This window comes from Ictidomys tridecemlineatus, chromosome 4, assembly GCF_052094955.1.
Source record: "Ictidomys tridecemlineatus isolate mIctTri1 chromosome 4, mIctTri1.hap1, whole genome shotgun sequence".
Lineage (NCBI taxonomy): Eukaryota > Metazoa > Chordata > Mammalia > Rodentia > Sciuridae > Ictidomys > Ictidomys tridecemlineatus.
The window spans coordinates 60,428,146-60,456,003 of record NC_135480.1 but is presented as its reverse complement, the minus strand read 5'-3'; the positions used below and the strand labels follow the sequence as shown (position 1 = coordinate 60,456,003).

At 44.4% G+C, this 27,858-nt stretch overlaps 3 protein-coding genes across 9 annotated transcripts in view; 1 reads left to right on the top strand and 2 right to left on the bottom strand.

The window, feature by feature from the left end:
- The first annotated feature begins 365 nt into the window (after positions 1-365).
- On the top strand, positions 366-11,034 carry Art1 (ADP-ribosyltransferase 1). The gene is made up of 4 exons (XM_005323139.5): positions 366-2,306; positions 2,614-3,394; positions 4,644-4,685; positions 6,177-11,034. The coding sequence occupies exons 1-4, from the start codon at positions 2,244-2,246 to the stop codon at positions 6,272-6,274; spliced, it is 984 nt and encodes a 327-aa protein (XP_005323196.2). The 5' UTR covers positions 366-2,243; the 3' UTR covers positions 6,275-11,034.
- Positions 7,111-17,445, bottom strand: Chrna10 (cholinergic receptor nicotinic alpha 10 subunit). The gene is made up of 5 exons (XM_005323138.5): positions 12,442-17,445; positions 10,687-10,832; positions 10,167-10,321; positions 8,941-9,473; positions 7,111-8,276 (listed from the first exon to the last, which is right to left on the bottom strand). The coding sequence occupies exons 1-5, from the start codon at positions 12,500-12,502 to the stop codon at positions 7,828-7,830; spliced, it is 1,344 nt and encodes a 447-aa protein (XP_005323195.1). The 5' UTR covers positions 12,503-17,445; the 3' UTR covers positions 7,111-7,827.
- A 93-nt stretch (positions 17,446-17,538) lies between these two features.
- Nup98 (nucleoporin 98 and 96 precursor) overlaps positions 17,539-27,858 on the bottom strand; it is a 107,649-nt gene continuing 97,329 nt past the window's right edge. For all 7 annotated transcript variants that reach the window (XM_013357674.4, XM_013357676.4, XM_005323136.5 and 4 more), the window contains 5 exons: positions 25,133-25,354; positions 22,455-22,696; positions 21,824-21,978; positions 19,033-19,144; positions 17,539-18,900 (listed from right to left, as the gene is read on the bottom strand). In XM_013357674.4, coding sequence (XP_013213128.1) covers positions 18,683-18,900; positions 19,033-19,144; positions 21,824-21,978; positions 22,455-22,696; positions 25,133-25,354 — 949 coding nt within the window. In that variant the 3' untranslated portion in view covers positions 17,539-18,682. The remainder of the gene's footprint in view (positions 18,901-19,032; positions 19,145-21,823; positions 21,979-22,454; positions 22,697-25,132; positions 25,355-27,858) is intronic.

Sequence of the window (27,858 nt, the reverse complement as noted above, 5' to 3'; positions counted from 1 at the left end):
CTAAAAATAAATAAAAATAAAAGTATCTGTCTACATACAACTAGGGAAAAAAAAAAGCAAAAAAACCAAAAACAAAACAAGTGGGGCTTGTTTGAGGCCAGCCTGGTAACTTAGCAAAATCCTGTCTCAAAATGAAATTGGTAGGCTGGGGACATAGCTCAGTTGGTAGAGTGCTTGCCTCATATGCACAAGGCCCTGGGTTCAATCCCCAGCATCATAAAAAAATTTAAAAAAAGAAATGGGCTGGGAGGTCTGGGATGGCTAGGATGTAATTTAGTGGTGGTGGTGCATACCTGTAATTCCAACAGCTTGGAAGGCTGAGACAGGAGGATCAAAAATTTGAGGCCAGTCTCAGCAATTTAGTGAAATTCTATTTCAAAATAAAAATTTTAAAGTGGTAGGGATAAGCTGGGCACAGTGGCACATGCCTGTAATCCCAGTGACTTGGGAGGCTGAGGCAGGTGGATCACAAATTCAAAGCCAGCCTCAGCAACTCAGCAAGGTCCTAAGCAACTTGGTAAGAACCTGTCTGAAAATAAAAAATAAGGGGCTGGGGTTGTGGCTCAATGGTAGAGTGCTTGCCTAGCATGTGTGAGGCACTGGGTTCCATCCTCAGCACCACATAAAAAAATAAATCTATAAACTAAAGGTATTGTGTCCATCTACAACTAAAAATATATTTAAAAAATAAAAATAAAAAAGGCTGGGATGTGGCTCAGTGGTTAAGTGCCCCTGGATTTGATCCTTGGTACAAAAAAAAAAAAAGTGCTGGGGATGTAGCTCAGTGGCAGAGCACCCCAATACAATACCACAAAATAAAAATAATAAATTAAACCAGCTGTCTATAGAAAAAAAAATATATATATATGCATTTAAATATATTATTTGTATATTCTCTGAGAAAGTTCTGAAAGATACCCTTATCACTGGTCTCTCTCTCCCCACTGGCAGGGGTATGTAAGAGTGGGAAGGATGTGTGCAGAAAGTGAAAGAAGAAAGGGAACTTGGATTTTGTGATTCATATACTTACTTCCCTGGCAGCAAGCACATATTACTTTGAAATAAAATAATAAAAAAGAGGAAGGCCGGATGTGGTGGTGCACACCTGTGATCCCGGTAGCTCAGAAAGCTGAGACCAGGAGGGTCTCGAGTTCAAAGCCAGCCTCAGCAAAAGTGAGGTGCTAAGCAACTCAGTGAGATCCTGTCTCTAAATAAAATACAAATTAGGGATGGGGATGTGGCTCAGTGATTGAGTGCCCCTGAGTACCATCCCTTCCAAAAGGGAGAGGCAGGGAGGAAGAAGAAAGATGCAGCACAGTAGCAGCAGCCCTGAATTGGAGACCACCTGTCGGATTCTGACCCAATGCTGGAACACCCTCTTCTCAGTCACTTTGGGCCCTCAGGGTGCAGGAAGCTGTGGTTCATCCTGCTTCCCAGGGGAAGTGGATGCCCTCTGTACACTCCTCTCTCCCAGCACCAGGGATCTCTATCTGTCCCTCACTGGAAGCAGCTGAGGTTTGGGAGAAGAGAGCTCAAGAGATCTGCAGAGAAAGTGGAGGACCTCTGGACGCCCCCAGGCCCTGCTTTGTCTGTCCCTAGAAACCTGCTATGGCCCCACCTGCTAACTGCTCCTGGAACTGCCCCTGTTCTGGCCTCACATCCCTTGTGAGGTGAAGCCCAGTCCCTTCACGACTGGTCTTCCCAACATTCCCACCCCGACAAGCTCTGCCAGACTAGATAACATGTTATTCACTCTTTATCCTCAAAGTTCCTCCTTCTGATACCTTTACTCTTTCCATTGCTGCTGCCCCAAACTCCTTTTTCTCTTCAAGCCCCAACTTTTTCTCACCAAGTCTCAACTTGCTGTTGTATTGATCCTAGATACATGTCATCTCCTTCAGGAAGTCTCCCATGTTCCTTCCAGCAAGAAGAGTCCTCTCGGGCTGGGGTTGTGGCTCAGTGGTAGGGCGCTTGCCTAGCAAGTGTGAGGCACTAGGTTCGATTCTCAGCACCACATACAAATACATAAAATAAAGGTCCATCAACAACTTAAAAAAAAAGAATTAAAAAAAAAAGAGTCCTCTCTATTCTGAACCTTCATTTATATCTTGGGTGCTCTGTGCGAAGCACTGGGAGTGGCACACACTAGGTGCCAATTAACATTTATTAAACTGTGTAGATTAACATTGCAATTTTCCAGATGAGGAAAAAGACACAGCAACTTGCCCAGGGTCACCTCCAATATGCAGATTCCTGCCATGATGCCTTTGCTACTTGTGTCCATGGGCCTCATGGACACACTTCAGGTACAGTATCTTCTACCGTCCCCATCACCCCAGCAGGGAGCTTGGCTGTCAGCTTCTGAACCCTGGAAGGAGAAACAGAGGGTGGAAGGAATGCCACTTCCCTTGAGGATCACTCTGCCTAAGGGGGAAACCCCAATGCTGGTCTTGGGGAGCTTACAACCGGCAGTTCCAAATCCTCTACCCCTCCAGGGTGCTTGGGCCCTTTATGCCTTTCTCAAGCCTTATCCCATGGAGGGAGAACTGGGTAATAAGGGCCTCATTCTCACAGGGGCATATCCTCTTGTCCTTGCTGCCCCCTCCCATTTAGGTCCACAGCCACCTCATCACACAACGAGATATCTTCTCTCAAGAAACACCCCTAGACATGGCCCCAGCCTCCTTTGATGACCAGTACACTGGCTGTGCAGCAGCTATGATGGCTGCCCTTACAGATCTCAACCACACGGAGTTTCAGACCAATAAAGTGTATGCAGACGGCTGGGCACAGGCAAACAGTCAATGGCAGGAGCGGCAGGCCTGGGGGCCAGTGTGGGGCCTCAGCCCTACCCGCCTTCCCCCACCACCTCCAGGCTTCCGAGATGAGCATGGGGTGGCCCTCTTGGCCTATACAGCCAACAGCCCCCTGCACAAGGAGTTCAATGCAGCCGTGCGCGAGGCAGGCCGCTCTCGGGCTCACTACCTCCATCACTTCTCCTTCAAGACACTCCACTTCCTGTTGACTGAGGCCTTGCAGCTGCTGGGCAGGGGTCAGCGTTCGCCCCAGTGCCGCCAGGTGTACCGAGGGGTGCATGGCCTGCGCTTCCGGCCAGCAGGGCCTGGGGCTACGGTAAGACTAGGGGGCTTTGCCTCCGCATCCCTGCAGAATGTTGCAGCCCAGCAGTTTGGAGAGGACACCTTCTTTGGCATCTGGACCTGCCTTGGGGCTCCTATCAAGGGTTACTCCTTTTTCCCTGGAGAGGAGGAGGTGCTAATTCCACCGTTTGAGACCTTCCAGGTGATCAATGCCAGCCGACCCGCCCAAGGCCCGGCCCGCATCTACCTCCGGGCCCTGGGAAAGCGCAGCACATACAATTGCGAGTACATCAAAGGTGAGGAGGGGCACAGGGTCAAAACTGTGCAGAAAGGTGGGCTTCTGCATCTACAAAGGATTTTGGCAAAACTGAGCCCCATCCTGTGTCCCAGGGATACTTTCATACATATTAAAAGTAAAGCATCAGTGAGAGCAGCAGTCATGGCACAGTCCCTCCAGCCTCCCATTGAGGAAGACACAGGTTTCTGAAGTGGAATGCTTCTAGTCCCTGAAGGTATCTAGGCCACAGATGGCCACCTGCCTGATGGGAGGCTAAAGAGGGCTCCCTGACCAAGGCAGGGTCATAAGCTATCTGAGGGGGCAGGCACACCTGGTCACACTCTTCTCCCAGCAGGAAAGGAACTCATTTCCAGCTACAGAATCAATACACAGACTGCTGCGGCCAAAAATGAGTGAACGTCCCAACTTCCATTTCTAGGAGAAGCATATTTATAATACAGAATAGGAATTGGGTGCTGTATCACCTGCTGGGTCGGGAGGGGGCGAGACAGCAGCTGGCATTACATCCCAAAGTTTCACCTTCAGGCTTAGGTCAGGCAAGTGTTGATTGCCCCTCCTGTCCCATCCTGGGTCTGGCTGGAGACAGAATCATGAGGTGAAGACAGGTCCATTAATTTCTGAAGAGGCTGTGCACTGCTGTTCCTGGCTGAGCAAGGCTCAGTTTTATTTATTCTTTTTAAATAGTTGTAGATGGACAACATGCCTTTATTTTTATTTATTTACTTCTTTATGTGGTGCTGAGGATTGAACCCAGTGCCTCACACATGGTAGACAAGTGCTCTGCTACTGAGCTACAGCCCCAGCCCAAGGCTCAGTTTTCATAGAGGACAGAACTGTAACCACGGCTAAAATGGTCTATTGTGGCTTCTGGTCCCAATTTGGACAGGAAGCATAATGACATGAGCTGACAGAGAAGACAGGCCAAAACACAAGTCCCTTTGGCTGGTTCAAGGAGCCAGAGAGGTGAGTGTAGCAAGGAGGCACAGTTACAGCTATGAGAGCAAAAGTCGCCCAGAAGGGGCCCTCGCTTTGATGACTGCCTTCTGGCCCCACTGCCTCATGGATCAAGTTAAACAGCCCAGGGAATTCCCATCCTGGGCTAGAGGGAAATGGACCAGCAGAACTAGAAGGAAATGGACCAGCTTTTCTAAGCAAGTCAGGGCTGAGTCACCAGAGCCCTGAGGGTTCTTTTCACCTGGAAAGATACTAAGGCTTTTGTTGATTTTTTTGCTCTTTGTTTCCTACAGACAAGAAGTGCAAGTCTAGATCCTGTCAACTGGATAACTCAGGTAAGGGCCGCAGGCATCCGAGAGACTCAGGGTAGGGACGGCCTTTTCCTTCAGCTACAGAACCCACTGTCCCTATTAATGTATTCAGTACTTGCTCAGATCCACATTTGAAGGCCAAGGCCTGGTCTTGGGTTCGGAAAGTCTGGATTCTAGTCCCGCCTCTACTTTAATTTTCTCTATGACCAACCTGTTTTTCTCTGGGCCTCAATTTCCCTATTTGTAAATAAGCAAATAAGACCAGATGTCACCAGGGTTTCTTCTCTTCCTTTGAACACCTATCTATGCTAGGGCTTTCCTGGGCCACCACTTCTCTTTGAGGAAATAGGCTACTTCTAGAGAAGAAATAGCAACTCCTCTGCCCCCAGCTGTGGGTCTTTCCTCCCTTCCTCTCTTGGGGGCTCTCTGAGTCACCGGCAGGGAGGATCCCAGTCTCATTTTGTTCTCCCCATTCTCCTGACAGTAGTACTTAAGAGTTCCAGGTGCATCACAACATTATCCTACCATACTCCAGTATCACCCCATTCTATGGAAAGCAGAACTAAGGCCCAGAGAGAAGCAACCAGTCCTTTGCCACACAGCTCCTAAGGGGCTGTAGAACCAAACTCTGAACCACCCTACAGGATGACTCCCACCTTCCCCACACATTATCCCATCTATCCTTACCAGACAATAGTCTGCTAGAAGGAGGCAGAACAGGATTATGGACCTCATTATATATAGTAAAGTGAGACCAGAGACAGAAGCGACTTGCCTAAGGTGACAGAATAAGTGGCAAAGCCAAGACCAGAGGCCATCCCAGCCACAAACGCAGGCCTCTTCTTTAAGTTCTGATATACTTTCAGACACTGGAAGAATTTAGGATGTTTCCCCCACAGTCTACCTAGCATGTCTCCTACCAGGTATGGGCAGAGGAGCCAAGTTTAGCATTACTAGATCTCATTCAGATCTCTACCCCTCATTCTATCCCACCCTCACACCACATTTTTGTCGACTTCAGAAGGCATGGGGTTCAACCTAAAGACCTCTGGAAGGGGAACCTGGGCTCTCACTGATCTCTATATGTCTACCTTACTCCCTCAATTCTTGCATTTCATCTGTCTTCCATTATATTTTGTGTATCAGTCCAGCACACTCTGACAGTTTCTCCATCCTGTTTCTTTTTTCTTTTTTAGTTATAGTTGGACACAATACCTTTATTTATTTTTATGCTGTGCTGAGGATTGAACCTAGGGCCTCACACGAGCGAGGTGAGTGCTCTACCACTGAGCCACACCCTCAGCCCATTTTCTTTTTTTTCTTTTTAATATTTTTTTTAGTTGTAGATGGATTCAATATCTTTATTATATGTGGTGCTGAGAATAGAACCCAGTGCCTTAGCTAGGCAAGCATTCTACCACTGAGCCACAATCCCAGCCCCTCCGTCTTGTTTCATAATGTCTTCACTTTGCTCCTAAATCTCTCTCTCCCTCCCCATCTTTGCTTTCCCTGCAGCTACGGGTCAAGGCTCCCTCTTCACAGTCTGGTCCCTTCTGCTGCTGCTCCAGTTCCTTGTTGTGGGGTCCCTTCCAGAGAGTCCAGGCTTCCTCTGATCCATCAGACACTGAGCAGCCTTACCTGAATTCTGCCAACCTAAGGATGTTGGCCATGTGTGTACTTTAAGTATAGCCAAGATGCCTGGTAAACCCATTTGCAGGGCTCTGGGACCTTCTCTGACAGCTTCCAGACCTCTCAGACCTGGAGACACAATAAAGAATTTAGGGACTGAATCTTCCACCAGGGTGCTAGGAATGATACTCTGACTAGAGGCAGGAGAATTCCAGAACAGGCAATCACTCACTTGGAGATAGAAGAGATTTCAATTTATTGGGGGCTGACTGGGTAGGAAAGCACTTGGCCATAGGACTTGCTGGTGTAATTCAAATGTTTCACATATTTACCTGGAAAGCTCTAATTCACTCCTCCAGGAAGCCTTTTCTGACCTCTGCCACCTGCCTGGGTTATGGGCCCTGCCTCTGTGCTCACAAAGGTCCCTGAATGCTTCCTATATCAGATTGTGAGATTCCTGAGGATAGGGACTGAGTCTGAGGCACAGAGATAATGCCTGGAACTGTGTGGAAGTCAAAAAGGGACAAATTCCTGTGAAAGGCTGGTCTCTGCACTGCCCCTACTTTGGACACTTTCAAGCTCCCCAAATGTAAGTGTGTGGGAATTGGATGGACTGCATCTAAGTCCAGAGCTCAGAGAGAAGAAGAAATAGAGCTTTAGGCCCTCTCTGAGAGTCCCAGTCAAATCCCAGTTTTCTTGTCAGCAAAGATGTTAATTTATGCTGTGATTCATGAGTCCTGAGGTGCCTGTCTCTAGAGAAAAACATGGATCCCTGACTTCCCACCATAGACCACCAGGGGAAGACAGGACATCAAGGAGATACTAGGCACACACTTTATTATAGGTTAAGGCTTTGGGAACAGATGTCTGTTTCACTTCTTGCTCTGGAAAGCAGACAACGAATTGTTTTCCCTGAGCCCTAGATAGTGATAGGCAAGACCGACCATGTTTCCAAAGCAGCAGCTGCCTATAAAGACAGGAAATGCAGTAACTCTCTTCCTTCTCTTCCTTCTTCCTTCCTTCCTGAGCTGGGGATTGAACCCAGGGCATTTTAACACTGAGCTACATTCCCAGTCCTTTTTTAATTTTTGAGACAGGTCTCGCTAATTGCCTCAAACTTGTGTGATCCTCCTTCCTTAGCCTCCTGAGCTGCTGGGATTACAGGGGTGCATCACCATACCCTGCTGCTGTTTCTTATGTAATCACCTGCTCTTTCCCCACTAAGAGCTCTAACTCTGAGCATGATCATTCAGTTTTGTCCAAGTTTATACTTCAATCTTGATCCTTCCTGGAGTTCTTCTTTAGGAATTAGGGCAGTGTTAGGATCTGGATCCCCCTTAGTCAGGGCATGGACACAACAAGGGTTCCTTGTAGATTGTGAAATCAGCAGTACTGATTCTGAAGAGAGGGTTTCCCAGGCTCTTAGCAGCAGTAAGGAGAGGCTGGATTATTTGAGGATCAACAACCACCTGGCTTTTGCCATCCTTCCTGTGGCTGCTGTGGCTATGGATGCTTTCTGGGACCCCGTCCCAGCTCCTCACAGGGCCTGTACCAGCACCAGAAGACTCATGACCAGAGCCATGGAAAAGAAGATTCCCAGGAAGAAGCGGTCCATCACACGTGCCAGGCGCTTCCAGTCTTCACGGCGGCGCTGGGCAGCCCTGTGGCTGCGGAAGGTGCTGGCAATGGTGGATACATGGTGTAATAGGGCTTCCTGCCTACACAGACAATGTGGCTCATGGCAAGGCCCTGCTGGGGGGCCAGCAGGCAGCTGGGGGCTGGGGACTGGCTCCGGTGGCCTGGGCTGTCCACAGGGTTCCCCTCGTTCTCGCACACACAGGCCCCTTGCCAGGTGTCCTAGCAGGAGGACCCTAGCCCAGGCTGGTACTGGGCGGGCACTGGGACCACAGTAATGCAGATTCATGATAAGGATGGTAAGTGCTGTCGAGAATGTGACCATGGTCATAGTGGCCATGTAGTACTTCCCTGTAAAAGAAATAACCAGTTGGGGCCCAAAAGAACTTCAGGATCATGAGTTTCTCAGCTGCCTCCCCCTAAATAGAAGCCCTCCAGAAGGTTTTGAGGACTCTTCAAGCCCAATGAATAGAAAAACGAAGGAGTTAAGAGTCCAGTTCTCCTCATTCCTCATCCCTCCCAGTGCACCCTCAGAAGTTGCCTGTCTCCTGCTTGTTTTCCACACTGGTGGAGGCCCATATAGTTATGGGCATACTCTCAGGCTACATGCCAATCCTCTCTATACAACTGGGACAACAAGACGTTGTCCACAGACGTCTGTGGTAATGCTCACCTAAGTTAATAAATGTCAAACACATAGAAGAATGCCTGGCACACAGGGAGCACACAATACATTTTGCCTATTATTATATGATCTTCCTTCATCAAAGCCTCAAGACAGACTCCTTCCCGCCCCTAGTGGTGAGGGCTTTTCTACTTTTTTCCCCTCACTTCAAAATGCAGGATGCACCTATGACTCACTCTCTCCCACTGAAGCAGAGGCACTCTGCAGCCTCAATCCCTGAATCCGCTCCTGGTTGGGCTGGAGCTCAGCGCTCCCCTGCCCTGTATTATGGATGCCCAGGAGCCTCAGCCCAGAAGGGGACCACCTCTCCCAACGCCCAGGCAGGCTCACCGATAAGTGGCACGCTCTCGGCTGGCGGCATACTCTCAGCCAGGAGCAGCTGGAAGACGGTGAGCGCCAGCAGCACGGTGACCCCGAGTGACACCTTCTCTCCCGAATCAGCTGGTAGGTGGAAGGCGAGTGGCGCAAGCAGCGAGATGAGCACGCAGGGAAGCAGCAGGTTGCACACATAGGCGGCGGCGCGGCGGCGCAGCAGCAGCGTGAAGGTCACATCGGGATAGGGCTCTGAGCAACAGCCATAGGTGAGCACACGCCGCCGCGCCGGCATGCCCAGCACACGCCACTCCACGTTTTCCACGAAGTCAGCCAGGCTGGCGGCGGCGCCACGAGGCCGCACATCCAGCTGATGCCCACCATGTGTCCATGAGCCGAACGTCAGTCCGCAGCGCTGAGCGTCGAATGGGAAGGCTGACACGTCTACGCGGCATGAGCTGCGCGTGATGGCCGGGGCATCCCAGCGCACTGCGCCATCATGCCGCACAACCACATTCGTGCTGGCGGATGCCGATGGTTGTGCGTCAGCCCTGCGAGCAAACGGGACGAGGCTCACCAAAGTGGCCACAGCGGAAGAGCGCCCCTTAATTCATAGAGGGCAGGGCAGCACCGAGGATGTAGTGTGCTGTAAAGTGAAATTCCACCTTTGGAGGTCTAAAATAGGTAGTGCCTGAAGGAGTCTGAAGGGACACAGTGCTAGCCCAGGACAGGACAAAAAGGCTTTTGTAAAACCGGTGGTGACATTGGGAGTATCCTTGGGTGTCATCTTCAAAACTCTTTAAAGGGCCATGGGAAAGCTATGTAATACCATATATTGTTTGGGAGAGACAGAACTGATTAAGGTGGCATAAAAGAATGTGTCAGAGAGCTAGCCCCTGGAAGAGAAAGCCCTGGGAATCCCTGAGACTTCGAGCTGGTCTTGCAGAGTGGAGGGTGCCAGAGAGGTAATGTACCACAGATATCTTTCTTTGAGAGACATAATTGGTCAGAACCATGTAATGGGTTCCCAGGACACATTCAGTCTGAGTTGGCTTGGGACAGCCTAAAATGGGGGCGCCATGGAGGGTCTGTGAGCTTTTGGTATTTTAGATGGGTCCCAGGGAGAGTTTCCTGGGCAGCATAGCAACCAGATTAGGTGGTGGGGAGGGGGATCAATACACACCCAGGACTAAGGGCAACTCTCTAAAGGGATAGGAAAGGGGAGGGGCCCAGTCAGGCAGTACTTGTTATAGAGCACGATGTCTGGACGCCACACAAGAATACTGGGGATGCGGATGGAATCCAGGCCACCATAGGTATTGGGGTCCCATTGTAGGTAGGCATCCGTCCATTCCTGCCGGATCCACAGGTACAGGGTCAGCACCTGGTTCCGTTCATCCTTGTGGGGGTAGGGAGTAGACATCTGTATAAACATATCTTGCCCTCTTTGTGCACACTCACCTACAGGATTCTGGTCAGCACCCACTAAAATGATTTGTATATACAGTCTAGTACTTGCTATGTCACCTTGGCCTCACTTTCCTCAGCAGTTACATGGGGTGAGATTCAGGTATGAGATTGAGTTCAGATGGGCAAAGTGTTGGGCACAGTGGGCACCCCACAATTAATAGATGTTATCATTGTTGTTAATATAATGCTTGCAGATAAAGAATTGTTGGGATAATAATCCCCATCTCTTATCCCTTGGTCCCCTTGACATGGTTACAAATAACATTCTACAGCTGTACTACCACCATAACGCACCATATCGATGATCTGGGACAATGTCACTTCCAAGGTCACATTCAGAGTCTGGTCTGTGTCTGCCACAGGTCTGAGGGCACTTGTGTAGTTGGCGAAGAGGTCACGGAACAGCTTGTGAGCCAGCCTGCCCTCAGCTCCCAAGCACTCTGGAGGATTGATTAGAAGGATTGTCCATCCATGACCCTAGTCGAGGGGCTCTTTGCTCACATCCTCCACCCCTGCCTGGAACCTTATCATCTGCTTCACTATTTTATAGCCTTATAATATTTGTCCTCTGTCCCTTTAGCTATGGCTCTTTCCTCCCTGGCCTGCCTCTAGGGAGGAATTAAATAAAGACCATGGACTGTCTCTGGAGGAATGCTGACTATTTCTTCCCCACTCTTGCCTGCCCAAGGACCTGGATTCTTCCCGCCTTGCTACAGAGGCTAGAAGGACCCAAATAGGCCACAGGGATCCAAATTGTTATCCAGGTATTCTGAATTCTATTATCCTATACCTCTATTCTCTCAAATCTTTCCACTCCTTCATCTACATTTCAACTATTTTTCCCAAAGCTTCCAATATATGGAACATTCCCTCTTTTGCAGTCAGCTACTGGTTGGTTGGTCGGTCTGTTTGTTTGCTTGCTTGTTTTGAGACAGGGTCTCACTGTGTTGCTCGGTCTCAACTCCTGTGCTCAAAGGATCCTCTTGCCTCAGCCTCCTAGGTAGCTGGGACTATAGGTGCATACCACTGTGCCTAGCATTATCTCTTTGTAAAACACATTAGGTCTCCCTTCCCACTCTGTTCTGTGGATTGAACCCAGGGCCTAGCCTCCCCTCTTTTAAAATATTTTGAGACAGGGCCTTGTAAAGTTGCTGAGGTAGCCTCAAATGTGGGATTCTCCTGCTTCAGCCTCTTGAGTAGCAGGTACTACAGGCATGCACCACTGCACCCAGCTCACACTAACCTTTCTAAGACATTTTCCTCATTCCCTGATTTAAACATTATTCTCACAATCCTGTCTCATCTCCTGTCCCATGCTCTGAAACTTTTTTTTGGGGGGGTGCTGGGAATCAAATCCAGGGCCTAGTACATTCTAAGGTTGTTTTCTACCACTGAGCTACACCCCTAACCCTTAAAATCTGCTTATTATCTGTGTTTACTATCTCAGCAAACTGCATCCCTAGTGACCTCAGGAAACCTGGGAATTATCCTGCCTTTATCTTCTCTCTCCTTCTTCACTTGCAATCCAGTCAGTCTCCAAATCCTGTCAGGTCCTCCAAATTCTGCTAGACATCTCTTGAATCCATTCTCTCCTCTCCATCTCAGGACACTTCCTCCCTCCTGAGCTATGGCAGCAGCAGCATCCTCACTGCTGCTCCTATCTCAAGCTCACTCTTTCCTACCACCCTTCATGCCTCCTGTAAATCAAGCTTTTAAACATGCAAATCTGACCAGGCCAGTACCTGCTTAAAACCTTTAAGGGCTCCCACTGGCTGTAAGATAAAGCTCTGATCTGGCATTCAAGGTCCTTTGACTTTTCCAGCTCTGTCTCTGGAAGATCTCCCTGTCACTGTTCCCACCCCAGACAGGCAAGTCCCCTTTCACCCTCTTTAGCACTCCCTTCCTTCACAGTCCCAGCCTGAGAGCTTGTTCTCAGCATAAAAATTACTGAAGAGAAAGAAAAAGAGAGACCATGTGGAGAGAGCATTGGAGCAAGAGGAACAGCAGCAATAACAGGAGAGGCCGTGGCTGGTTCACTGAGCTTCCTACCTGCCGAGAGCAGGAGCAGGAGCAGAAGGCCCAGGCAGAGGTGGTGACTCCAGGTCTCCATGGCCCTGTTACAGCCAGAGGTGGGGCAGGTCACTAGCCAGACCTAGGACAGCATCAGGCACAGCCAGCAAGAATGGTGTGGACAGTACCTGAAAATCAGAAAAAGACTGAGAACTCTTATGTCCACCTACCCTCTGGGGAGCTCTGTGGTCCTTTTAGTTATCTGACCTTCTGATTCATACCTGCCCTACTATGTTAGTGTGTGGCCCTTGGCACCTGTTTTTTCCTTCTTTGCTGGTTCTTACCTCTTCTGGCCTTAAGTCACTCTCCCTTTCTATGCTCTGTAACTATTTACTTCTAATCTCTCAATTTCCTTTTCTTCTGTAACCATCTTGGTCCCTCTGCCTCCCTGACTCTGCTCTTTCTCTGCCCCTTTCCTCTCTCCCTTTCTCCTTTTGTTTCAGTCCCCCCTGACTTCTGTCCTCTGTTCTTTGCACCTGAACTCTAGGTGAGTTTGTTGATCTCCCAGCAGAACCAGGAGTAGGAATGTTATCACCCTGAGGGTTCTGAGGCATAGGATAGTGGCCCCTCCCTCCTTGCCCTTTTTATTAGCTTACACGGTTGGGGCACCTGTGCCCATGGAAACAGCAATTGAAACTGACACCTCAGGCTGTTGGGATCTAAATTATTCAAATTCTGTAAAGCAGCACTCAGGCTCAGTCCATCCTAGGACTGAGTACATTCTAAGGTTGTCATAAGCCATAGTCTTAGGGGTGTGTGAGGCCAGGGCCCATGGACGGCAATTGTTCTTCCAGCTCTGAAACCATTGCCTGAATTCTTGCTTTCCACCTGTAGCTTTCCTCCCAGTGAGGCTAGGTGCTTTGTGCCATGAAATCTTTCCCCTCCTGGTGGGAGTCATGCTGAGCCTTAGGCCATGCCAGGGGATGCAGAGCAGGAGATGCAGCCGATATTCTCTTCACAGAGTCCCTGCAGTTTGACTTCGTCCCCTTCCTCCCCGACAATGTCCAAACACTGACAGTGTGGGGACAATATCACCCAGATATCAGTTTATATTCTCCGCTTTATGAGCTGTCTGATCTGGGTGATATTATCAGTTTTCTCAATCTGGATAATGGGATTACTGGTACTCACCTTGAAAGCTGAAGAATTAAATGTAATAACCAGAGAGTACAAGGTAAGTGCCTAAGGTAGTAGACAACCAATAGTATTTGTTATAAGGTGTGAGTTAGGACAGCTTCAGGATCATACACTTAAAATTCACAGGTATTTACCATGCAGTTTTACATGCTTTTGTCAAAGTTGGCCCATTAACTGACCAACGACTATAAATACTTTTCTGGCAATCACATTCATGGCCTAGACTCAAACATTGTAGATATGTCAATTCCTTGCTTTCTCCAGCCCAGTCATCTCTCCTACATGATCCCTAAATCCATCCACCTTCCCAATATCCTTCTGGATGTTGCATGTGTTTCACATCATTTCAAAATGCAAGTGCTCACAATACCCAATACCCTTTCATTCTAAAAATTCTCAGCAAACTCAGAACAAAGAGGAACTTCCTCAACTTAATAAAGAACAAAAAATCTTATGGCTAACATTATATTTAATAGTGAGAAATTAGAAGCTTCTTTCCTAAGAGCAGAATAAGGAGGAGCAAATGAGAGCAGAGACATGGGGAAGCGAAGAGTGATGCATATTAAGATTTCTGGTAATATCAAAGGAGAAGAGCCTGCCCCTCCTTCTAGAATTACTGCTTTATGTCAACATGATGCAACTTGTTTCAGAATTCCTTTTAATGACAAAATGATTTGGGAGGAATGTAGGTACTCATAATAGGAGAATGGTATGTAGACTATTCTCAGTGATAAAGCATGTACTTGCCATTATGTGAAACCCTAGGTTTGATCCCCAATACCAAAAAATAAATGAACAAATAAGTTTTGAAGGCTTGTAGCAACATGAAAAACCACGATATATGAAGTAGAATGTCAACTACAATCAGAGCCAATAGAAGTGGTATGAGGATAAGAATATAAACTTTCTCGTTAGACCAAATTGAGAATTCAGTTCCCATTTTCTCTCCCACATAAGCTGTGTGATCATCTGCACATTTCTTGATTTCTCTGGGTTTTGGTTTTCTTTGCCAGGAAGAAACCAAATTAAAAACTCAATAAATAAATATTAGTCCCTGTAACAAATGAAATATTTCTTATATTTAGTATGTTTTGGGGTGAAAATGTTATATTGAAAAAAGTTAATAGTCCAAAATTGGTTAATTTCTTTTTTATATTTTTAGTTGTTGATAGACCTTTATTTTATTTATACGTGGTGCTAAGACTCGAACCCAGTGTCTAACACATGCCAGGCAAGTGTGCTGCTGCTGAGCCAAAGCCCCAGTCCCCCAAAGTAGGTGATTTTTAAAAATATTTATTTACTTATTAAGATTTTCACATGCAAACTTTTTAATGTATGTTACGTATTTCTTCTTAAAAATTTTTATTTTTAGAAGTAGTTGGACACAATACCTTTATTTTATTTATCCTCTTCCATGTGGTGCTGAGGATTGAACCCAGGGCCTCGCACGTGCTACACGAGCACTCTACTGCTGAGCCACAATCCCAGCCCCTAAAGTGGGTAATTTTAAAGAGTTATTATGGCAAAAAAATTGTAAATCATTATTATATCTCTAATTTGAAAATAATGAGATGACCACACATATAAAGTTATAGGATTTACAATAATGAAATGATGGAATCCTGGCCACAATTGATAGGAAAAAGGTTGACGGGAATTTATAAGGGATGATCAAGCTGACAAGACCTGAACCAACACCTTCAAAGTGGGACAGCCAGATGTGTCCTTTGAAGTGATAAAGTAGTTTAGTACACAGCACCACCTATGAAGTATTGGGAGAAGTGGGAAAGAATGGGAATCAAGTCTCTAGATCTAACCAACAGTTTATAAAAAATAGGGCAGTAGAGGCACAGTGAAGTCCTCAGCCCTCTATTCTAAAGGACAGATGCCCATTACTTCAACAAATAAAGGGCATTAAAAAGTTGGAGGGGATGGGCTGGGGATTTAGCTCAGTAGGTAGAGTGCTTGCCTCAAATGTACAAGGCTGTGGGTTCAATCCTCAGCACCACCACCAAAAAAAAAAAAAAGATGGAGGGGGTGTTGTGGGTGGTGGTGCATGCCTGTAATCCCAGCAGTTTAGGAGACTGAGATAGAATTGCAAGTTCAAAGCCAGACTCAGCAATGGCAATTCAATGAGACCCCATCTCTAATGGCTGGGGAAATAGCTCAGTTGGTAGAGGACTTGCCTCGCATGCACAAGGCCCTGGGTTCAATCCCCAGCACCACAAAAAAGACAAATGATACCTCTTATCAAATAAAAGAGAAGATAGAGGGGTGACTTAGTATACTTCTTGATTTAAATTTTATCTATTATAACTTTATTTTTATATGGTGTGAGGATCAAACCCAGTGCCTCAGATGTGTAAGGCAAGTGCTCTAACACTAAGCTACAATCCCAGCCCCTCTCTGTATTATGTAGACCCTGCTGAGATTATGATTCATGTAAACAAGTTGGATTCCACAGCTCTGTTGAGTCTTGGGAAAACTGGTTACAGTCTTTTGATTTTTGAGAAATTAAAACATTTTTAAAAAATGGGGCTAGGAGCTGGGGTTGTGGCTCATTGATAGAGTGCTTGCTTAGCATACGTGAGGCACTGGGTTCAAACCTCAGCACCACATAAAAATGAAATAAAGATATTATGTCTACCTACAACTAAAAAACAAATATTTTAAAAAAATATTGGGGCTGGGTGGCACACACATGTAATCCCAGAATCTCAGGAGGCTGAAGCAGGAGGATTGTAGGTTTGAAGCCAGCCTCAGCAACTTAGCGAGACACTGTCTCAATTTAGAACTCTTTTTATATGAAGGAAATAATACTTGAAAAAAGAAATACTGCCCATATTCAACAGTCTTTAACACTGTTAAAAGCTAATCACAGCACTCTTGAAAACACCTCTGGCAAAGAAAGCAGGTTAAGAATTCTTTGCTAGAAACCTAGCAGTGTTCTGTCACTCACTCAGGTGGTCAGTCATAGAGGGAGGGGGATTGAATTCCCAATTGAATAACATTGTCCTCAAGGGCCCCAAGTTTAATTGAAGCCCTGGCCACAGGGAAGAACCACTCTGCTTTCTTATCCCCTAATATCTCAGTCCAGAAGTCTTTGGCCTAATCCTAACTGGAATTTGCTCACAGCTTGTTTGAAAAATCAAAATAAGACCTGAGTAATACTTATTTTGCTCTTTTGATTCCTCTCAAAATAGCCCTGTGTAAAAGCAACATCTAGAATCATCATTGCCTTTATAAAAAGAAATCTGAATTTGGAAAGGTGCATAACTCAAGGTGTTTGTTGTTTGGGTGTGGATGTGGGGCACTGGGGATTGAACTCAGGGCTTTGCATAGGTTTCAGCCCCATTCCCTTTTTTAAGTTGTTGATGGATCTTTACTTTTTTGTTTATTTATATGCGGTGCTGAGAATCAAACCCAGTGCTTCATTATGCTAACCAAGTGTTCTATCACTAAGCTACAACCCCAACCCCCATTCCTTTTTGAGACAGGGTTTTGCTAAATTGCCCAGGCTGGCTTTGAACTTATAATCCTCCTGCCTCAGCTTCCTGAGTAGCTGGGATGACAGTCCTGCAACATCATGCCTAGCATAACTTGAGATTTAAAAACAAACAAAAATACTCAAGTAGAAAAGCAAAGAAGCTTTGAATGGTAAATATATTCTATTGGGCAATATAAAGACCATCAACTGGAAATCTATGTGCATAAATGTGTAGCAATCAGTAAAAATTAATAATCAATTCCTCTGCCAGTAAATTTGCCCTTTGGGCTAATTTGTGGTATCACTTCAGCACCAAATTAGTCTCCCTTAAAACACAGCCTGTCTCTATTTAGACTCTCCATTCCAAATACAGGTTAAATCAAACAAGGCCACCATACAGATTGTTGATGTAAGAAGGCCCAAAAATACAAAGGGAAATCCAATACCAGGAATGCTATAAACATTTCATTTTATTTTTTTAAGAAAGTAGATTCAGAAAAGAGGAAAATAATCTAGATCATTTATTTTTATATATATATATATATTTTTTTAATAAAAACCTTTACATAATCTTCATGCATAAAGACCCAGGAGTGGCCACGTTGTCTGGGACAGCCCTGACCATCAACTGCCTCAGGCCAATCCCTGGGGATCCCCATAACTGGCAGCAATGTAGAGAAGGCCCTCTGCCTGCCCCTAAAGCCCAGCTCCTTGTCTGCCTCAGTGAGTTTTACCTTCTGGAAGAGTGGGAAATGCTTTGGGGTTAGAATGGGAGGGGTAGGTAGGGCTACCTAACCTGCCATTTTATCCAAACTCTTCAGATAAATCCAGACAGGTGTTCTAGAAGGACGACTAGTAATCAGGGACTAAACCAAGTTTCTGGGAGCTTCCCAGAGACATATATGACCAAGGATAGCCTACACAGTAGTAGGGAAGGTATTGTGTTCATGGAACATTCACATACCTTGAACATCAGTCCCTCCATGGCAGGCACACCCTTGTACCCTAAATGTGTCAGAAAGACCCTGTTCTGTTTTCAAAACCAGTCCAACCCTCTTTTGACTCCAAAACTCATGTTAATTAGCCAATCTACTTCAGAGACAAATGCCCCTTCCTTCTGGAGATAGTTACCTGATAAGGAAGGACAATTCTAAATCAGTGCAATTGTTCCATCATCTTTGTTTCCTTTCAAAGAGTCCTAGTATAAATAGACTGGAGTAGGGTAGCAAGTTGGCATGGAGGGTCACAAGATCCAGAATGCTAGGAGAGTAAAAGAATTCTCTGGTTCTTTGGGGGATTCTGCCAAAGGAGCTTTATTGACCATTTTTGAAAAGGGGGAAAAATGTTGAATGGTCTTGAGGATGGTAAAAGGAGACTTGCCTCCTTTTTTTTTTTTTTTTGGTTCCAGAAGCCCTTACACTATATTCAGTATTAAGAAAAGCCCTGAATAACTGTGGGATGCTGCTTGAGGCAGCAGGGAGGGGTGGTTTCCATAGCCAACCCAGAGAATGGCAAACAGTGGCAATAAAAACAATGCTGAGGACTGCTGTGGTGAGTGTGCATCAGCATGTGAGTGTGGTGACAAAAGCCTGGGGATCACTGACTTCCAACAGTCAGTTCTCGCAGATAGGACTGTGTGAGGCTGCGCAGTTCCTCCAAGGCGTAGTCCTCAGGCATGGGGAGCCGACCAATGTGGGGAGCCAACAGGCGCAAAGGGACTCGATGAGGGTCTGGTGTTGAATCAGAGGTTGCATCAGGGGCATGCTGCAGGCTCAGTACCACCCGCAGCAAGTTGGCTACACGTTTGGCCATGTCTAGAGAAAAAAAAAAGAGTGAGTGATGAAAATGGGGATGGGGTAAAGTGGACACTGGGGTTGGTGGGAGGGGTGAAATAGTCATAGATAGGAGGCAAATCACCAGGAAGGGGAGAGAGACTACAAGCTTACCTGACTGAGCCAGGCGGTCCTTGGCATTATAACACTGAATCTGCTCTATCCGGCTGCACAGTGATGTCACTTTGGTGTGTAACTGTTCTAGTTCATAACCTGAGCAATCCACCTGCACAGAAGCAGAGAAATCAATTAGGCCCGAAGTTTCTGTTATTCTAATCCTACTCACAGACTCCATACAAAGCCCTGAAACAACAATAAGGTGAGGGAGAAGAAAATCCAAGAAGTTGACTGGCAGTGCCATGCTATCACCACTGAGCCTAGTTGCTAAAGACAAGGTACTTAGCAGTAATATACAAGAAGGTAACAGTGTATAGAGCCTTGGATTGGGTAGGTCTTGAGACTCATGAACCATGTAACTAGCAAGCTTTAACAAGGCACCAAAAAATCTAGATAAATCTGGGTTCAAAGAGAGATGATTTCTTAAGAGCACATAGTATAAGAGATGGTGCCCAAACTGTCTCCACGTTCATAGACATTTCTGAAATATTGCAGGGCCCTCTTCTCACTCTCTACACTGTCCATGTGTGTTGTGATCCATCCTACAACTCCAATTTTTCTCAATCTGTTGATGATTCTTAAATTTCTGTCTCTTGCCTAATATGCTAATTTTTCACCTTCCTTCCCATGCTACCATTCTACAATTACAATAGTTTTTCCAAAAAGCAAATATACATATATTTTTTATCCATCACTTACACTCTAACTACCTTCCAGCAGCATCTTATTGTAAAGCCTCAAAAATGACTGTTGGGTAGGTCCTCTCTCACTCTTACAGTGAACCACTGTAAATCTCCCGTCACCTTTTCCTTCCTCCAAAGGGTTCACAACCCTTCCAAGAGGTAATCTTTCAATGAATCCATTTTTAGGGGGCTTGCACAGTCTACCATTTAATGTCTTTACCACTACTATCCTTTTCATTTGCCTTTAAATTGACTTTTTTTTAAAGTTGTCAATGGATCTTTTATTATATATGTGTGTCAAACCCAGGGCCTCACACATACCAGGTAAGTGCTCTACCACTGAGCCACAACTCCAGCCCCTAAATTGACTTTAAAAAAAAATTATTAATTGTTGATGAAATTTTTTATTATTTTTATTTATTTGTATGTAGTGCTGAGAATGGAACCCAGTGCCTCACATATGCTAGGCAAGCATTCTACCACTGAGCCATAATCCCAGCCCTTCCCCTAAATTTAACAGTGATGAAAAAGATAGGATCTTTGTTCTTATGAAACTTAAGAAGTAAGAAAATGTCAAAGTAATGTCTTAAAGGATTACAAACCATATAGATAATTCAAATAGGCTGATGTAGCAGGGAGAAACTAATAGCTATTTCAGACTGGGAAGTTAGAGGAGGCTTCTTTGAGGAGTTCATATCTAAGTTCATACCTGTGTAACAAGGGTTGAGTTTTCAAGGAAAAGAGAACAGTAAAGCTCTGTAAGATGGGAACACAAAGGAAGTTTACATGGTGAAAGGGGAGGTAAGGAGGAAAGTTGAACAAGATAAAACTGGAGAGTTTTAACTAAAAATTATTGTTTTATTAAATTTTGAATGCAGATATTAGCAACACTATAACTTGAAACTGGGTTAGGTACTCCCAGTCTTTTTTTGGTGGTACTGAGGACTGAACTCACTATCTCCAGCCACCGGCTCCTCTGCCCCCCGCCTTTTAATAGCTTTACATATTTATTTTTATGTGGTGCTGAGGCTTGAACCCAGTGTCTAACACATGTGAGGCAAGCACTCTACCACTGAGCTACAGCCCTAGTCCTCCCTGCCTTTTTTTAAATTTGAGACAGGGTCTTGCCAGGTTGCTGAGGTTGGCCCAAACTTGCAATTCTCTTGCCTCAGACTCCTGAATGTCTGGGATTACATGTATGTGCCACGATGCCTAGCTAGATACTCTTTTATAATGACAGCACTCTTTGCTTAATCCGTACAATTAAGCTATAGTAATTGTTGGGTTACTTGGAACTATCTCCCCTATCAAAGTATTACTTTGGTAAGAGCAAAACACAAGCTACTTACCTTTATATCCCCCAAATTCATGAAAGTGCATGACACATATTGGATTCTCAATAACTAGGATGTGTAAGCCAATGTTTAATATAATGTTCAATGAGAAAAAGGGGTTTGTTCAGTGATTATTTAGGGAAGATGCTCTTAATCCATACTAAAAATGCATCAAACATTAAGAATTATGTCAGGGCTGGGGTTGTGGCTCAGAGATAAAGGGCTCACCTGGCATGCGTGAGGGACTGGATTAGATCCTTAGCACCACATAAAAATAAAGGTATTGTGTCCACATACACTTAAAAAAAAAAAAAAAGAACCATGTCTATTATGTGCCATGCACTTTTTTCTTTTTTTGGGTGGTGGCAGGGTACTACAGATTGAACCCAGAGGTACTAAACCTCTAACCCACATTCCCCAGACCTTTTTTGAGACAGAATCTCACTAGGTTGCTTAAGGCCTTGCTAAGTTGCTGAGGCTGGTTTTGAACTTGAGATCCTCTTGTCTCAGCCTCCTAAGATGCTAAGATTACAGGTATATGCCACTCTCTGCCAATGAGTTTTTAGGTGTATACTAGGTCTGGGGTGTAGCTTAGTGGTAGAGTACTCACTTGGCATGCACAAAGCCTTGGGTTTCATCCCCAAGACCCTTTAAAAAACAAGCCCCCCCCCCCAATTTCCATCAAGTGCATAATAAGGCCTTTTGAAATCTCTGAACCTTTAAAGGGAGGGGGAAAGGAAAACCAGGTGGAGGATCAAAGAACTCAGGTACCTGCTGAATATGGTGGAGCATTTCAATGACTCGAATATAGTCCAGATAAACGAGTCCAGACATTTCCCAGTCCTGAATTAGAGTGCTGCGCTCTGGAGGTGCTAGGTCTTCCAAGAACCCCTTCAGGTAATCATAGTTCTCATTAATGATGGCATCTGAAGAAACAAAACATTGAGAAAAATGTCTGTAAAAGTAAACACATGGTTCCTAAAGGTGCAGAGATCCTGGAAGAAATGACAGGAAGGAAGGAGAAATAATGTTGGGTCAGATTTGAGAATTTTAAGTAGACATTGTGAAACTCTCCAAAGGGAAATGTAGAGAATTTTTGGCTTCAGATCCCTAAGCAGAATGTCTGGTGCTGTTGGATAAAATTCCCATAAAGAGTTTAATATAATTAGTTGACATCCTGGCAAATGCTAACTTGATAATACTGCTATACTGCTTTCTTCCCCTGCCCCTCTAGCCCTCCATCCTGGCTAAGTCACTTCCACAGAAAGCTTTGCAAAGTGTGATTTGCTAACTGTATGCCATGTCCTGTACTGGGCATCATCTCTGGCCTGGCCCATTATGGAGGTTCAGAGGGGCAGAAGAATTTGGGGTAATTCCAGGAGATGTGGGCCCCAGCACTTACCAGAAGCTAAGTGCTGGATGACAAGTTTGTGGCAGCGGTTCCAGTGACCAGCTTTAAACAAGTAGAGGGCCTCCAAGTGCTTATCACATTCCATGTGTGCTCGCACTGCTTTGGCCTCATGAATCCATTCAGCAGGCACGCAAAGCTTCTGTGTAAGGAAAGTCTCCTTAGCCCAAGATTCAGGGGTCTCCATTAGCTGGCAGTGCCGGGTAAGTAGCTCTCGAACAGCTTTCTCACGCATGCTATAGGAAGAGAAGCTAAATTTTTACTAATCTCAATCATGGAGAAGGCTGCCCCAGAGATTAGAGGGGCTCCCTGGGACAGTCTCTCATACTGATCCTTAGTGGATCATTTTAAACTTCACTAAAAATATTAAACTATCACACCAACATTTATTTATTTATTTATTTATATATAGAAAGCTATGTCATAGGAAATAGTACTTCAACTTTTTTTGAGAGAGAGAGAGTGAGTGATAGAAAATTTTTTAATATTTATTTTTTAGTTTTTGGTGGACACAACATCTTTCTTTGTATGTGGTGCTGAGGATCGAACCCAGGGCACACGAATGCCAGGCGAGCGCACCACAGCTTGAGCCACATCCCCAGCCCAACATTTATTTTATTTTAATTTTTTTAATATTTTTTTTTGTTGTTTTTTGGCGGACACAACATCTTTGTTTATATGTGGTGCTGAGGATCGAAACCAGGCTGCGCGCATGCCAGGCGAGCGCGCTACGGCTTGAGCCACATCCCCAGCCCCCCAACATTTATTTTTTAATTGAAAAAGAATACAGAGTATTTAAGCACATATGTTCATAATCATAAAATCAGAAACCTAATATTCTAGAGGAAGATGGTCTACTCCCAAAAAAGGCTTTCTCTTCGTAGGATTTTATTCTCTCTTTTTCCTGTCTAGTGACACTGTCTAAATTAATGCTAGTTTGGCTACCACTTAGAAAAGTAAGGACTTGAATAGGAAAATTCTGTTTCACAGAGCAGTCCTCTTTTCCAACTTTTGCTCTTCTCTGTTCCCACAAGGTCAGTACAAGTGAACAGAGAAGTTTCTGAAGGTAATGTCTCTTCCAGGGCTTGCTTTTCCTTTCTTTTCTCAAGCTATCAGCTTTCCTAATTCATTCTCTCTACCTCTAGGATAAGGCCATTAAGGAGAATTCTTTGCTGTCAGGGTTACAGGGTTAAAGGATCAGTCATTATGTATCAGATCAAAACTATTCTCCTGGCCAGGTATGGTAGCACATACCTATAATCCAGGTGGTGCAGGAGGTTAAGGCAGGAGGATTAAGAGTTCAAAGTTAGCCTCAGCAACTTAATGAGGCCCTAAGCAACTCAGTGAGACCGGGTCTCTAAATAAAATGCAAAGAAGGACTGGGGATGTGGCTTAGTGGTTATGTGCCCCTGAGTTCAATCCCTGGTACCAAAAAACAAAACCAAACCAAACACCAAACAAACTGTTCTCTTTGACTCTTTTCTGAACTCCTAGGATTTTAAGAACTCCCAAATTACAGCCACCTCCTTTTTTTGGCAAACAGGATCTATTTCCCCGCAGCCAACTCTGAAACATCATTCTTTTATTTATTTATTTATTTTAGTTGTTGATGGACGTTTATTTTATTCCTTATATGTGGTGCTGAGAATCGATGTGGTGCTGAGAATCGAACCCAGTGCCTCACACATGCTAGGCAAGTGCTCTATCACTGAGCTATAACTCCAGCCCCTGAAACATCATTCTAATAGCCAGCCTTTTAGTACAAAATCCCCTTTTAGTACAAAATCCCCTATTAGTATTTTTAAATAAACTCATGGCATACTCTGTGTTCATTTCACTTCCTGTTAAGGATGAAGCAGAAAGAGAAATTGATGAAACTAGGCTGTGGCAAGATGCTTTATACTTTTACTCATATTAATCCCATAATCACCTCTGAATAGGGAGGGACATCATGATTTTACAGATAAGAAGACTGGAGAGTATCTTTATCCAAAGGCCAAAGTGAATAAGCTTCATCCTAAATCAAAGTGATATATGATAGACCCAGCATTTTGACATATGACTATAAAACCTAACCCACCACAAAACATGCCAGCAGAGATAGGAAACTCACTTTCCCATTTACTAGCTATATGACCCTAAGTATAAAGTGAGTTAATATGTGAAAAGTACTTAGAGCAGTTACAAAAAAGTACTATATACATGTTTGTTTTTGTTATTTTTAAAAAAAAATATTGCGAAGTTTGGCCCCAAACATGTGATTCTCCTGCCTCAGCCTCCCAAGTTTCTGGGATTACAGGTGTGTGCCACCACACCCAGCTTCCCCTTCATTATTTCTTATTCCAATTTTACATGTTCTTTGAATTTTATCTCCAGATGTTCTCTGATCAATGCAGCTCACAGAGATCTCTTCATCCTTCTGAAACTACTGAAATGCCTTGTGACAAATATTATTTGGCATGTAAACAAAGGAAATCTTTTTTTAACTGATTCACATGAATCCAGGAACATTCTGGGCTGAGGGTTTAATTGTATTGCGATTATCACATGGCTATTTCCAATACACATTCTAAACAATTACTTGCTGAATAGAACCTTAAGAGACTGTGACTCCTTTGGGGTTGCTCTGGAATGCCACAGGTACCTGGCAGGTTCAATGACTCCTTACTCACCTCGAGTTGTCAATGTGTAAGAGGACGAAGATGGCCCACTCCCAGAGCCCTTCACTTTCAAGTTGGCCAGCATAACTGGCCTGCAGCACCCCCTTAGACTGCTCTGAGAGATGGGTATAGTTAAGAGCTCGCAGCACCTCCCACAGATGCCAGCTTAGGCGGTAGTCCAAAGGATCTGCGGTGATGCTTCGAGGCTCCAACAGCTGATTGAGATCATAATGTCTGCAGAGGAGAAATTGTTCAGAGTTACTATATCTAGCTACCAGCTCACCTGTAATGAACAAGTCAACTGTTCTGGGCTTCTCTCAGAAGACAAAGGAATCAAAAGGGCAAAAACATTAAAGGCCTCTGGAGACTATGTTTTTCAGCCAGTCTATGTGATCTAATAGGTTTGTTGGTACTGGTGTGGCCTGTACAGTTTTACCATCTTAATACATTGACAATTATAATTGTCTGAATATAGACAATTGTCTTCACAATTCTCACTTTTCCCATCATTCATTAGAGAGGCTATTACTTTTCTTAAAGCTACCTTAGTGCCTTTCACATTGTTCTATTATCTGAAGATAGTTTCTTCTCCTGTTTGTCTGAATAGCTAACAATCTTATTGAAGATTATTTTGTTCTATGGCTTTTAATTTTTATCTACTTGTCTTCAACAGGTATTATTATTATTATTATTATTACCAATGGATTTTTAACCTTGTTTATTCATATGTGGTGTTGAGGATCGAACTCGGCCTCACACATGCTAGGCAAGTGCTCTACCATTGAGCCACAACCCCAGTCCCTATGGGTATTATTATTATTTTTTTTTTAAAAGAGAGAGTGAGAGAGAGGGGGACAGAGAGAGAGAATTTAACATTTATTTATTTTTTCTTAGTTCTCGGCGGACACAACATCTTTGTTGGTATGTGGTGCTGCTGAGGATCGAACCCGGGCTGCACGCATGCTAGGCGAGCACGCTACCGCTTGAGCCACATCCCCAGCCCTCTATGGGTATTATTTTTTATACAGAAATACAAGTACCCTGAATTTTCAGTGTTTCTGCAGTTTCTTGCTTTTTCACCCTCTACTAAGATCCAGGATTTTCAACAGTCCCGGGCCAGTTTATATGATAAATTCATAACCTTCAATTCAAATAAGTGAGAATAGCATAAACTAAGATTCCTTACTTCCAAGTTTTAAAGATCTAGGGCTTAGGTTATCAACCAATAACTTTATCTTTTCACCTAAGAGCTCAGTCATTTTATAACTTACTTTCTTTTTATTTTGAGACAGGATCTAAGTTGATTGGGGCTTCATGAAGTTGCTAAGGCTGGCTTTGAAATTTTGATCATCCTGCCTCAGCCTCCTGAGTTGCTGGGATTACACAACTTTCTAATATTTCCTTTGGTAGTTAGTGAAGTTTTTCTACATCAGTGCTTTTGAAATAGAACATTATGTAATTAATCTGCCTTAATCAATTTCCACTTAAATCATGGTTTGATTGAATGAATAATTAAAGTGAAGTTCTAGATCATTTAAAAGGACAGGGTGGGGCTGGGTTATGGCTCAGTGGCACACACCTGATAAAATGGTTTAATTTACATTTCTATCAACTACTGACACTGAACATCTTTCCTGACCTCTGGGCCAGTTTTTTGGTTTTGTTTTGTTTTGGTACTGGGGGCTGACTCAGGGGTGCTCTACCACTGAGCCACACTCCCAGCCTTGTTTATTTTTAAGACAAAAGTTACCCTAACTTGCTTAAGTTGGCATTGAATTTGTGATTCTCCCTTCTGTTTCCTGAGAGGCTGGGATTACAGGTATGCCCACCACACCCAGCTCTGGGTCATTTTTTTTTTTTCTAAACTTTATTTATTCATTTATATTTTTGTGTGTGTGGTGCTGAGGCTTGAATACAGTACCACACACATGCAAGGCATGCACTTTACTACTGAACCACAATCCCAACCCATTTTCGTCATATATGATGAAGCATATGTTTTAAGTATTTGCCCAATTGTTCAATAGGGTTGTTTACTTTTTATTATTGAGTTTTAAGATTTCTTCATTCTGAATGTAAGACCTTTATTAGAGGGCTGGGGATGTGGCTCAAGCGGTAGCGCGCTCGCCTGGCATGAGTGCGGCCCGGGTTCAATCCTCAGCACCACATACCAACAAACATGTTGTGTCCGCCAAGAACTAAAATAAATAAATAAACATTAAAATTCTCTCTCCCTCTCCCTCTCTCTCTCACTCTCTCTTTAAAAAAAAAAAGACCTTTATTAGATATAGGAAGCATAAATATTTTCTCCTAGCCTGTGATTTGTCTTTTCATTCTCTCTTTTGGGTACTGGGGATTGAACTCAGGGGCACTTTACTATTAAGCTACATCCCTAGTCCTTTTATTGATTTGAGATAGCTATACAGGTAATCATATTGCCTCAGCTTCCTGAGTTGCTGGGATTGCAGGCATGTACCACTGTGCTTGGATTTTCATTCTCTTAAGTTTTTCAACAAGCAGCAGCTTCATTTTGTTTAAGTCTTACCATTTTTTTCCCTTTCATGAATTGTGCATTTTGTGTCTAAAAAAATCTTCATCTGAATTACAGCTGGAAAGATTTACTGCTTTCTTTTAGAAGAGTTATTGAGTTTGACAATTTATGATCCCTTTGACCAGGTTAATAGGGATAATAAAACTAAAAATTGATTGTTTGAAAAGGTCAACAAAATTACTAAACT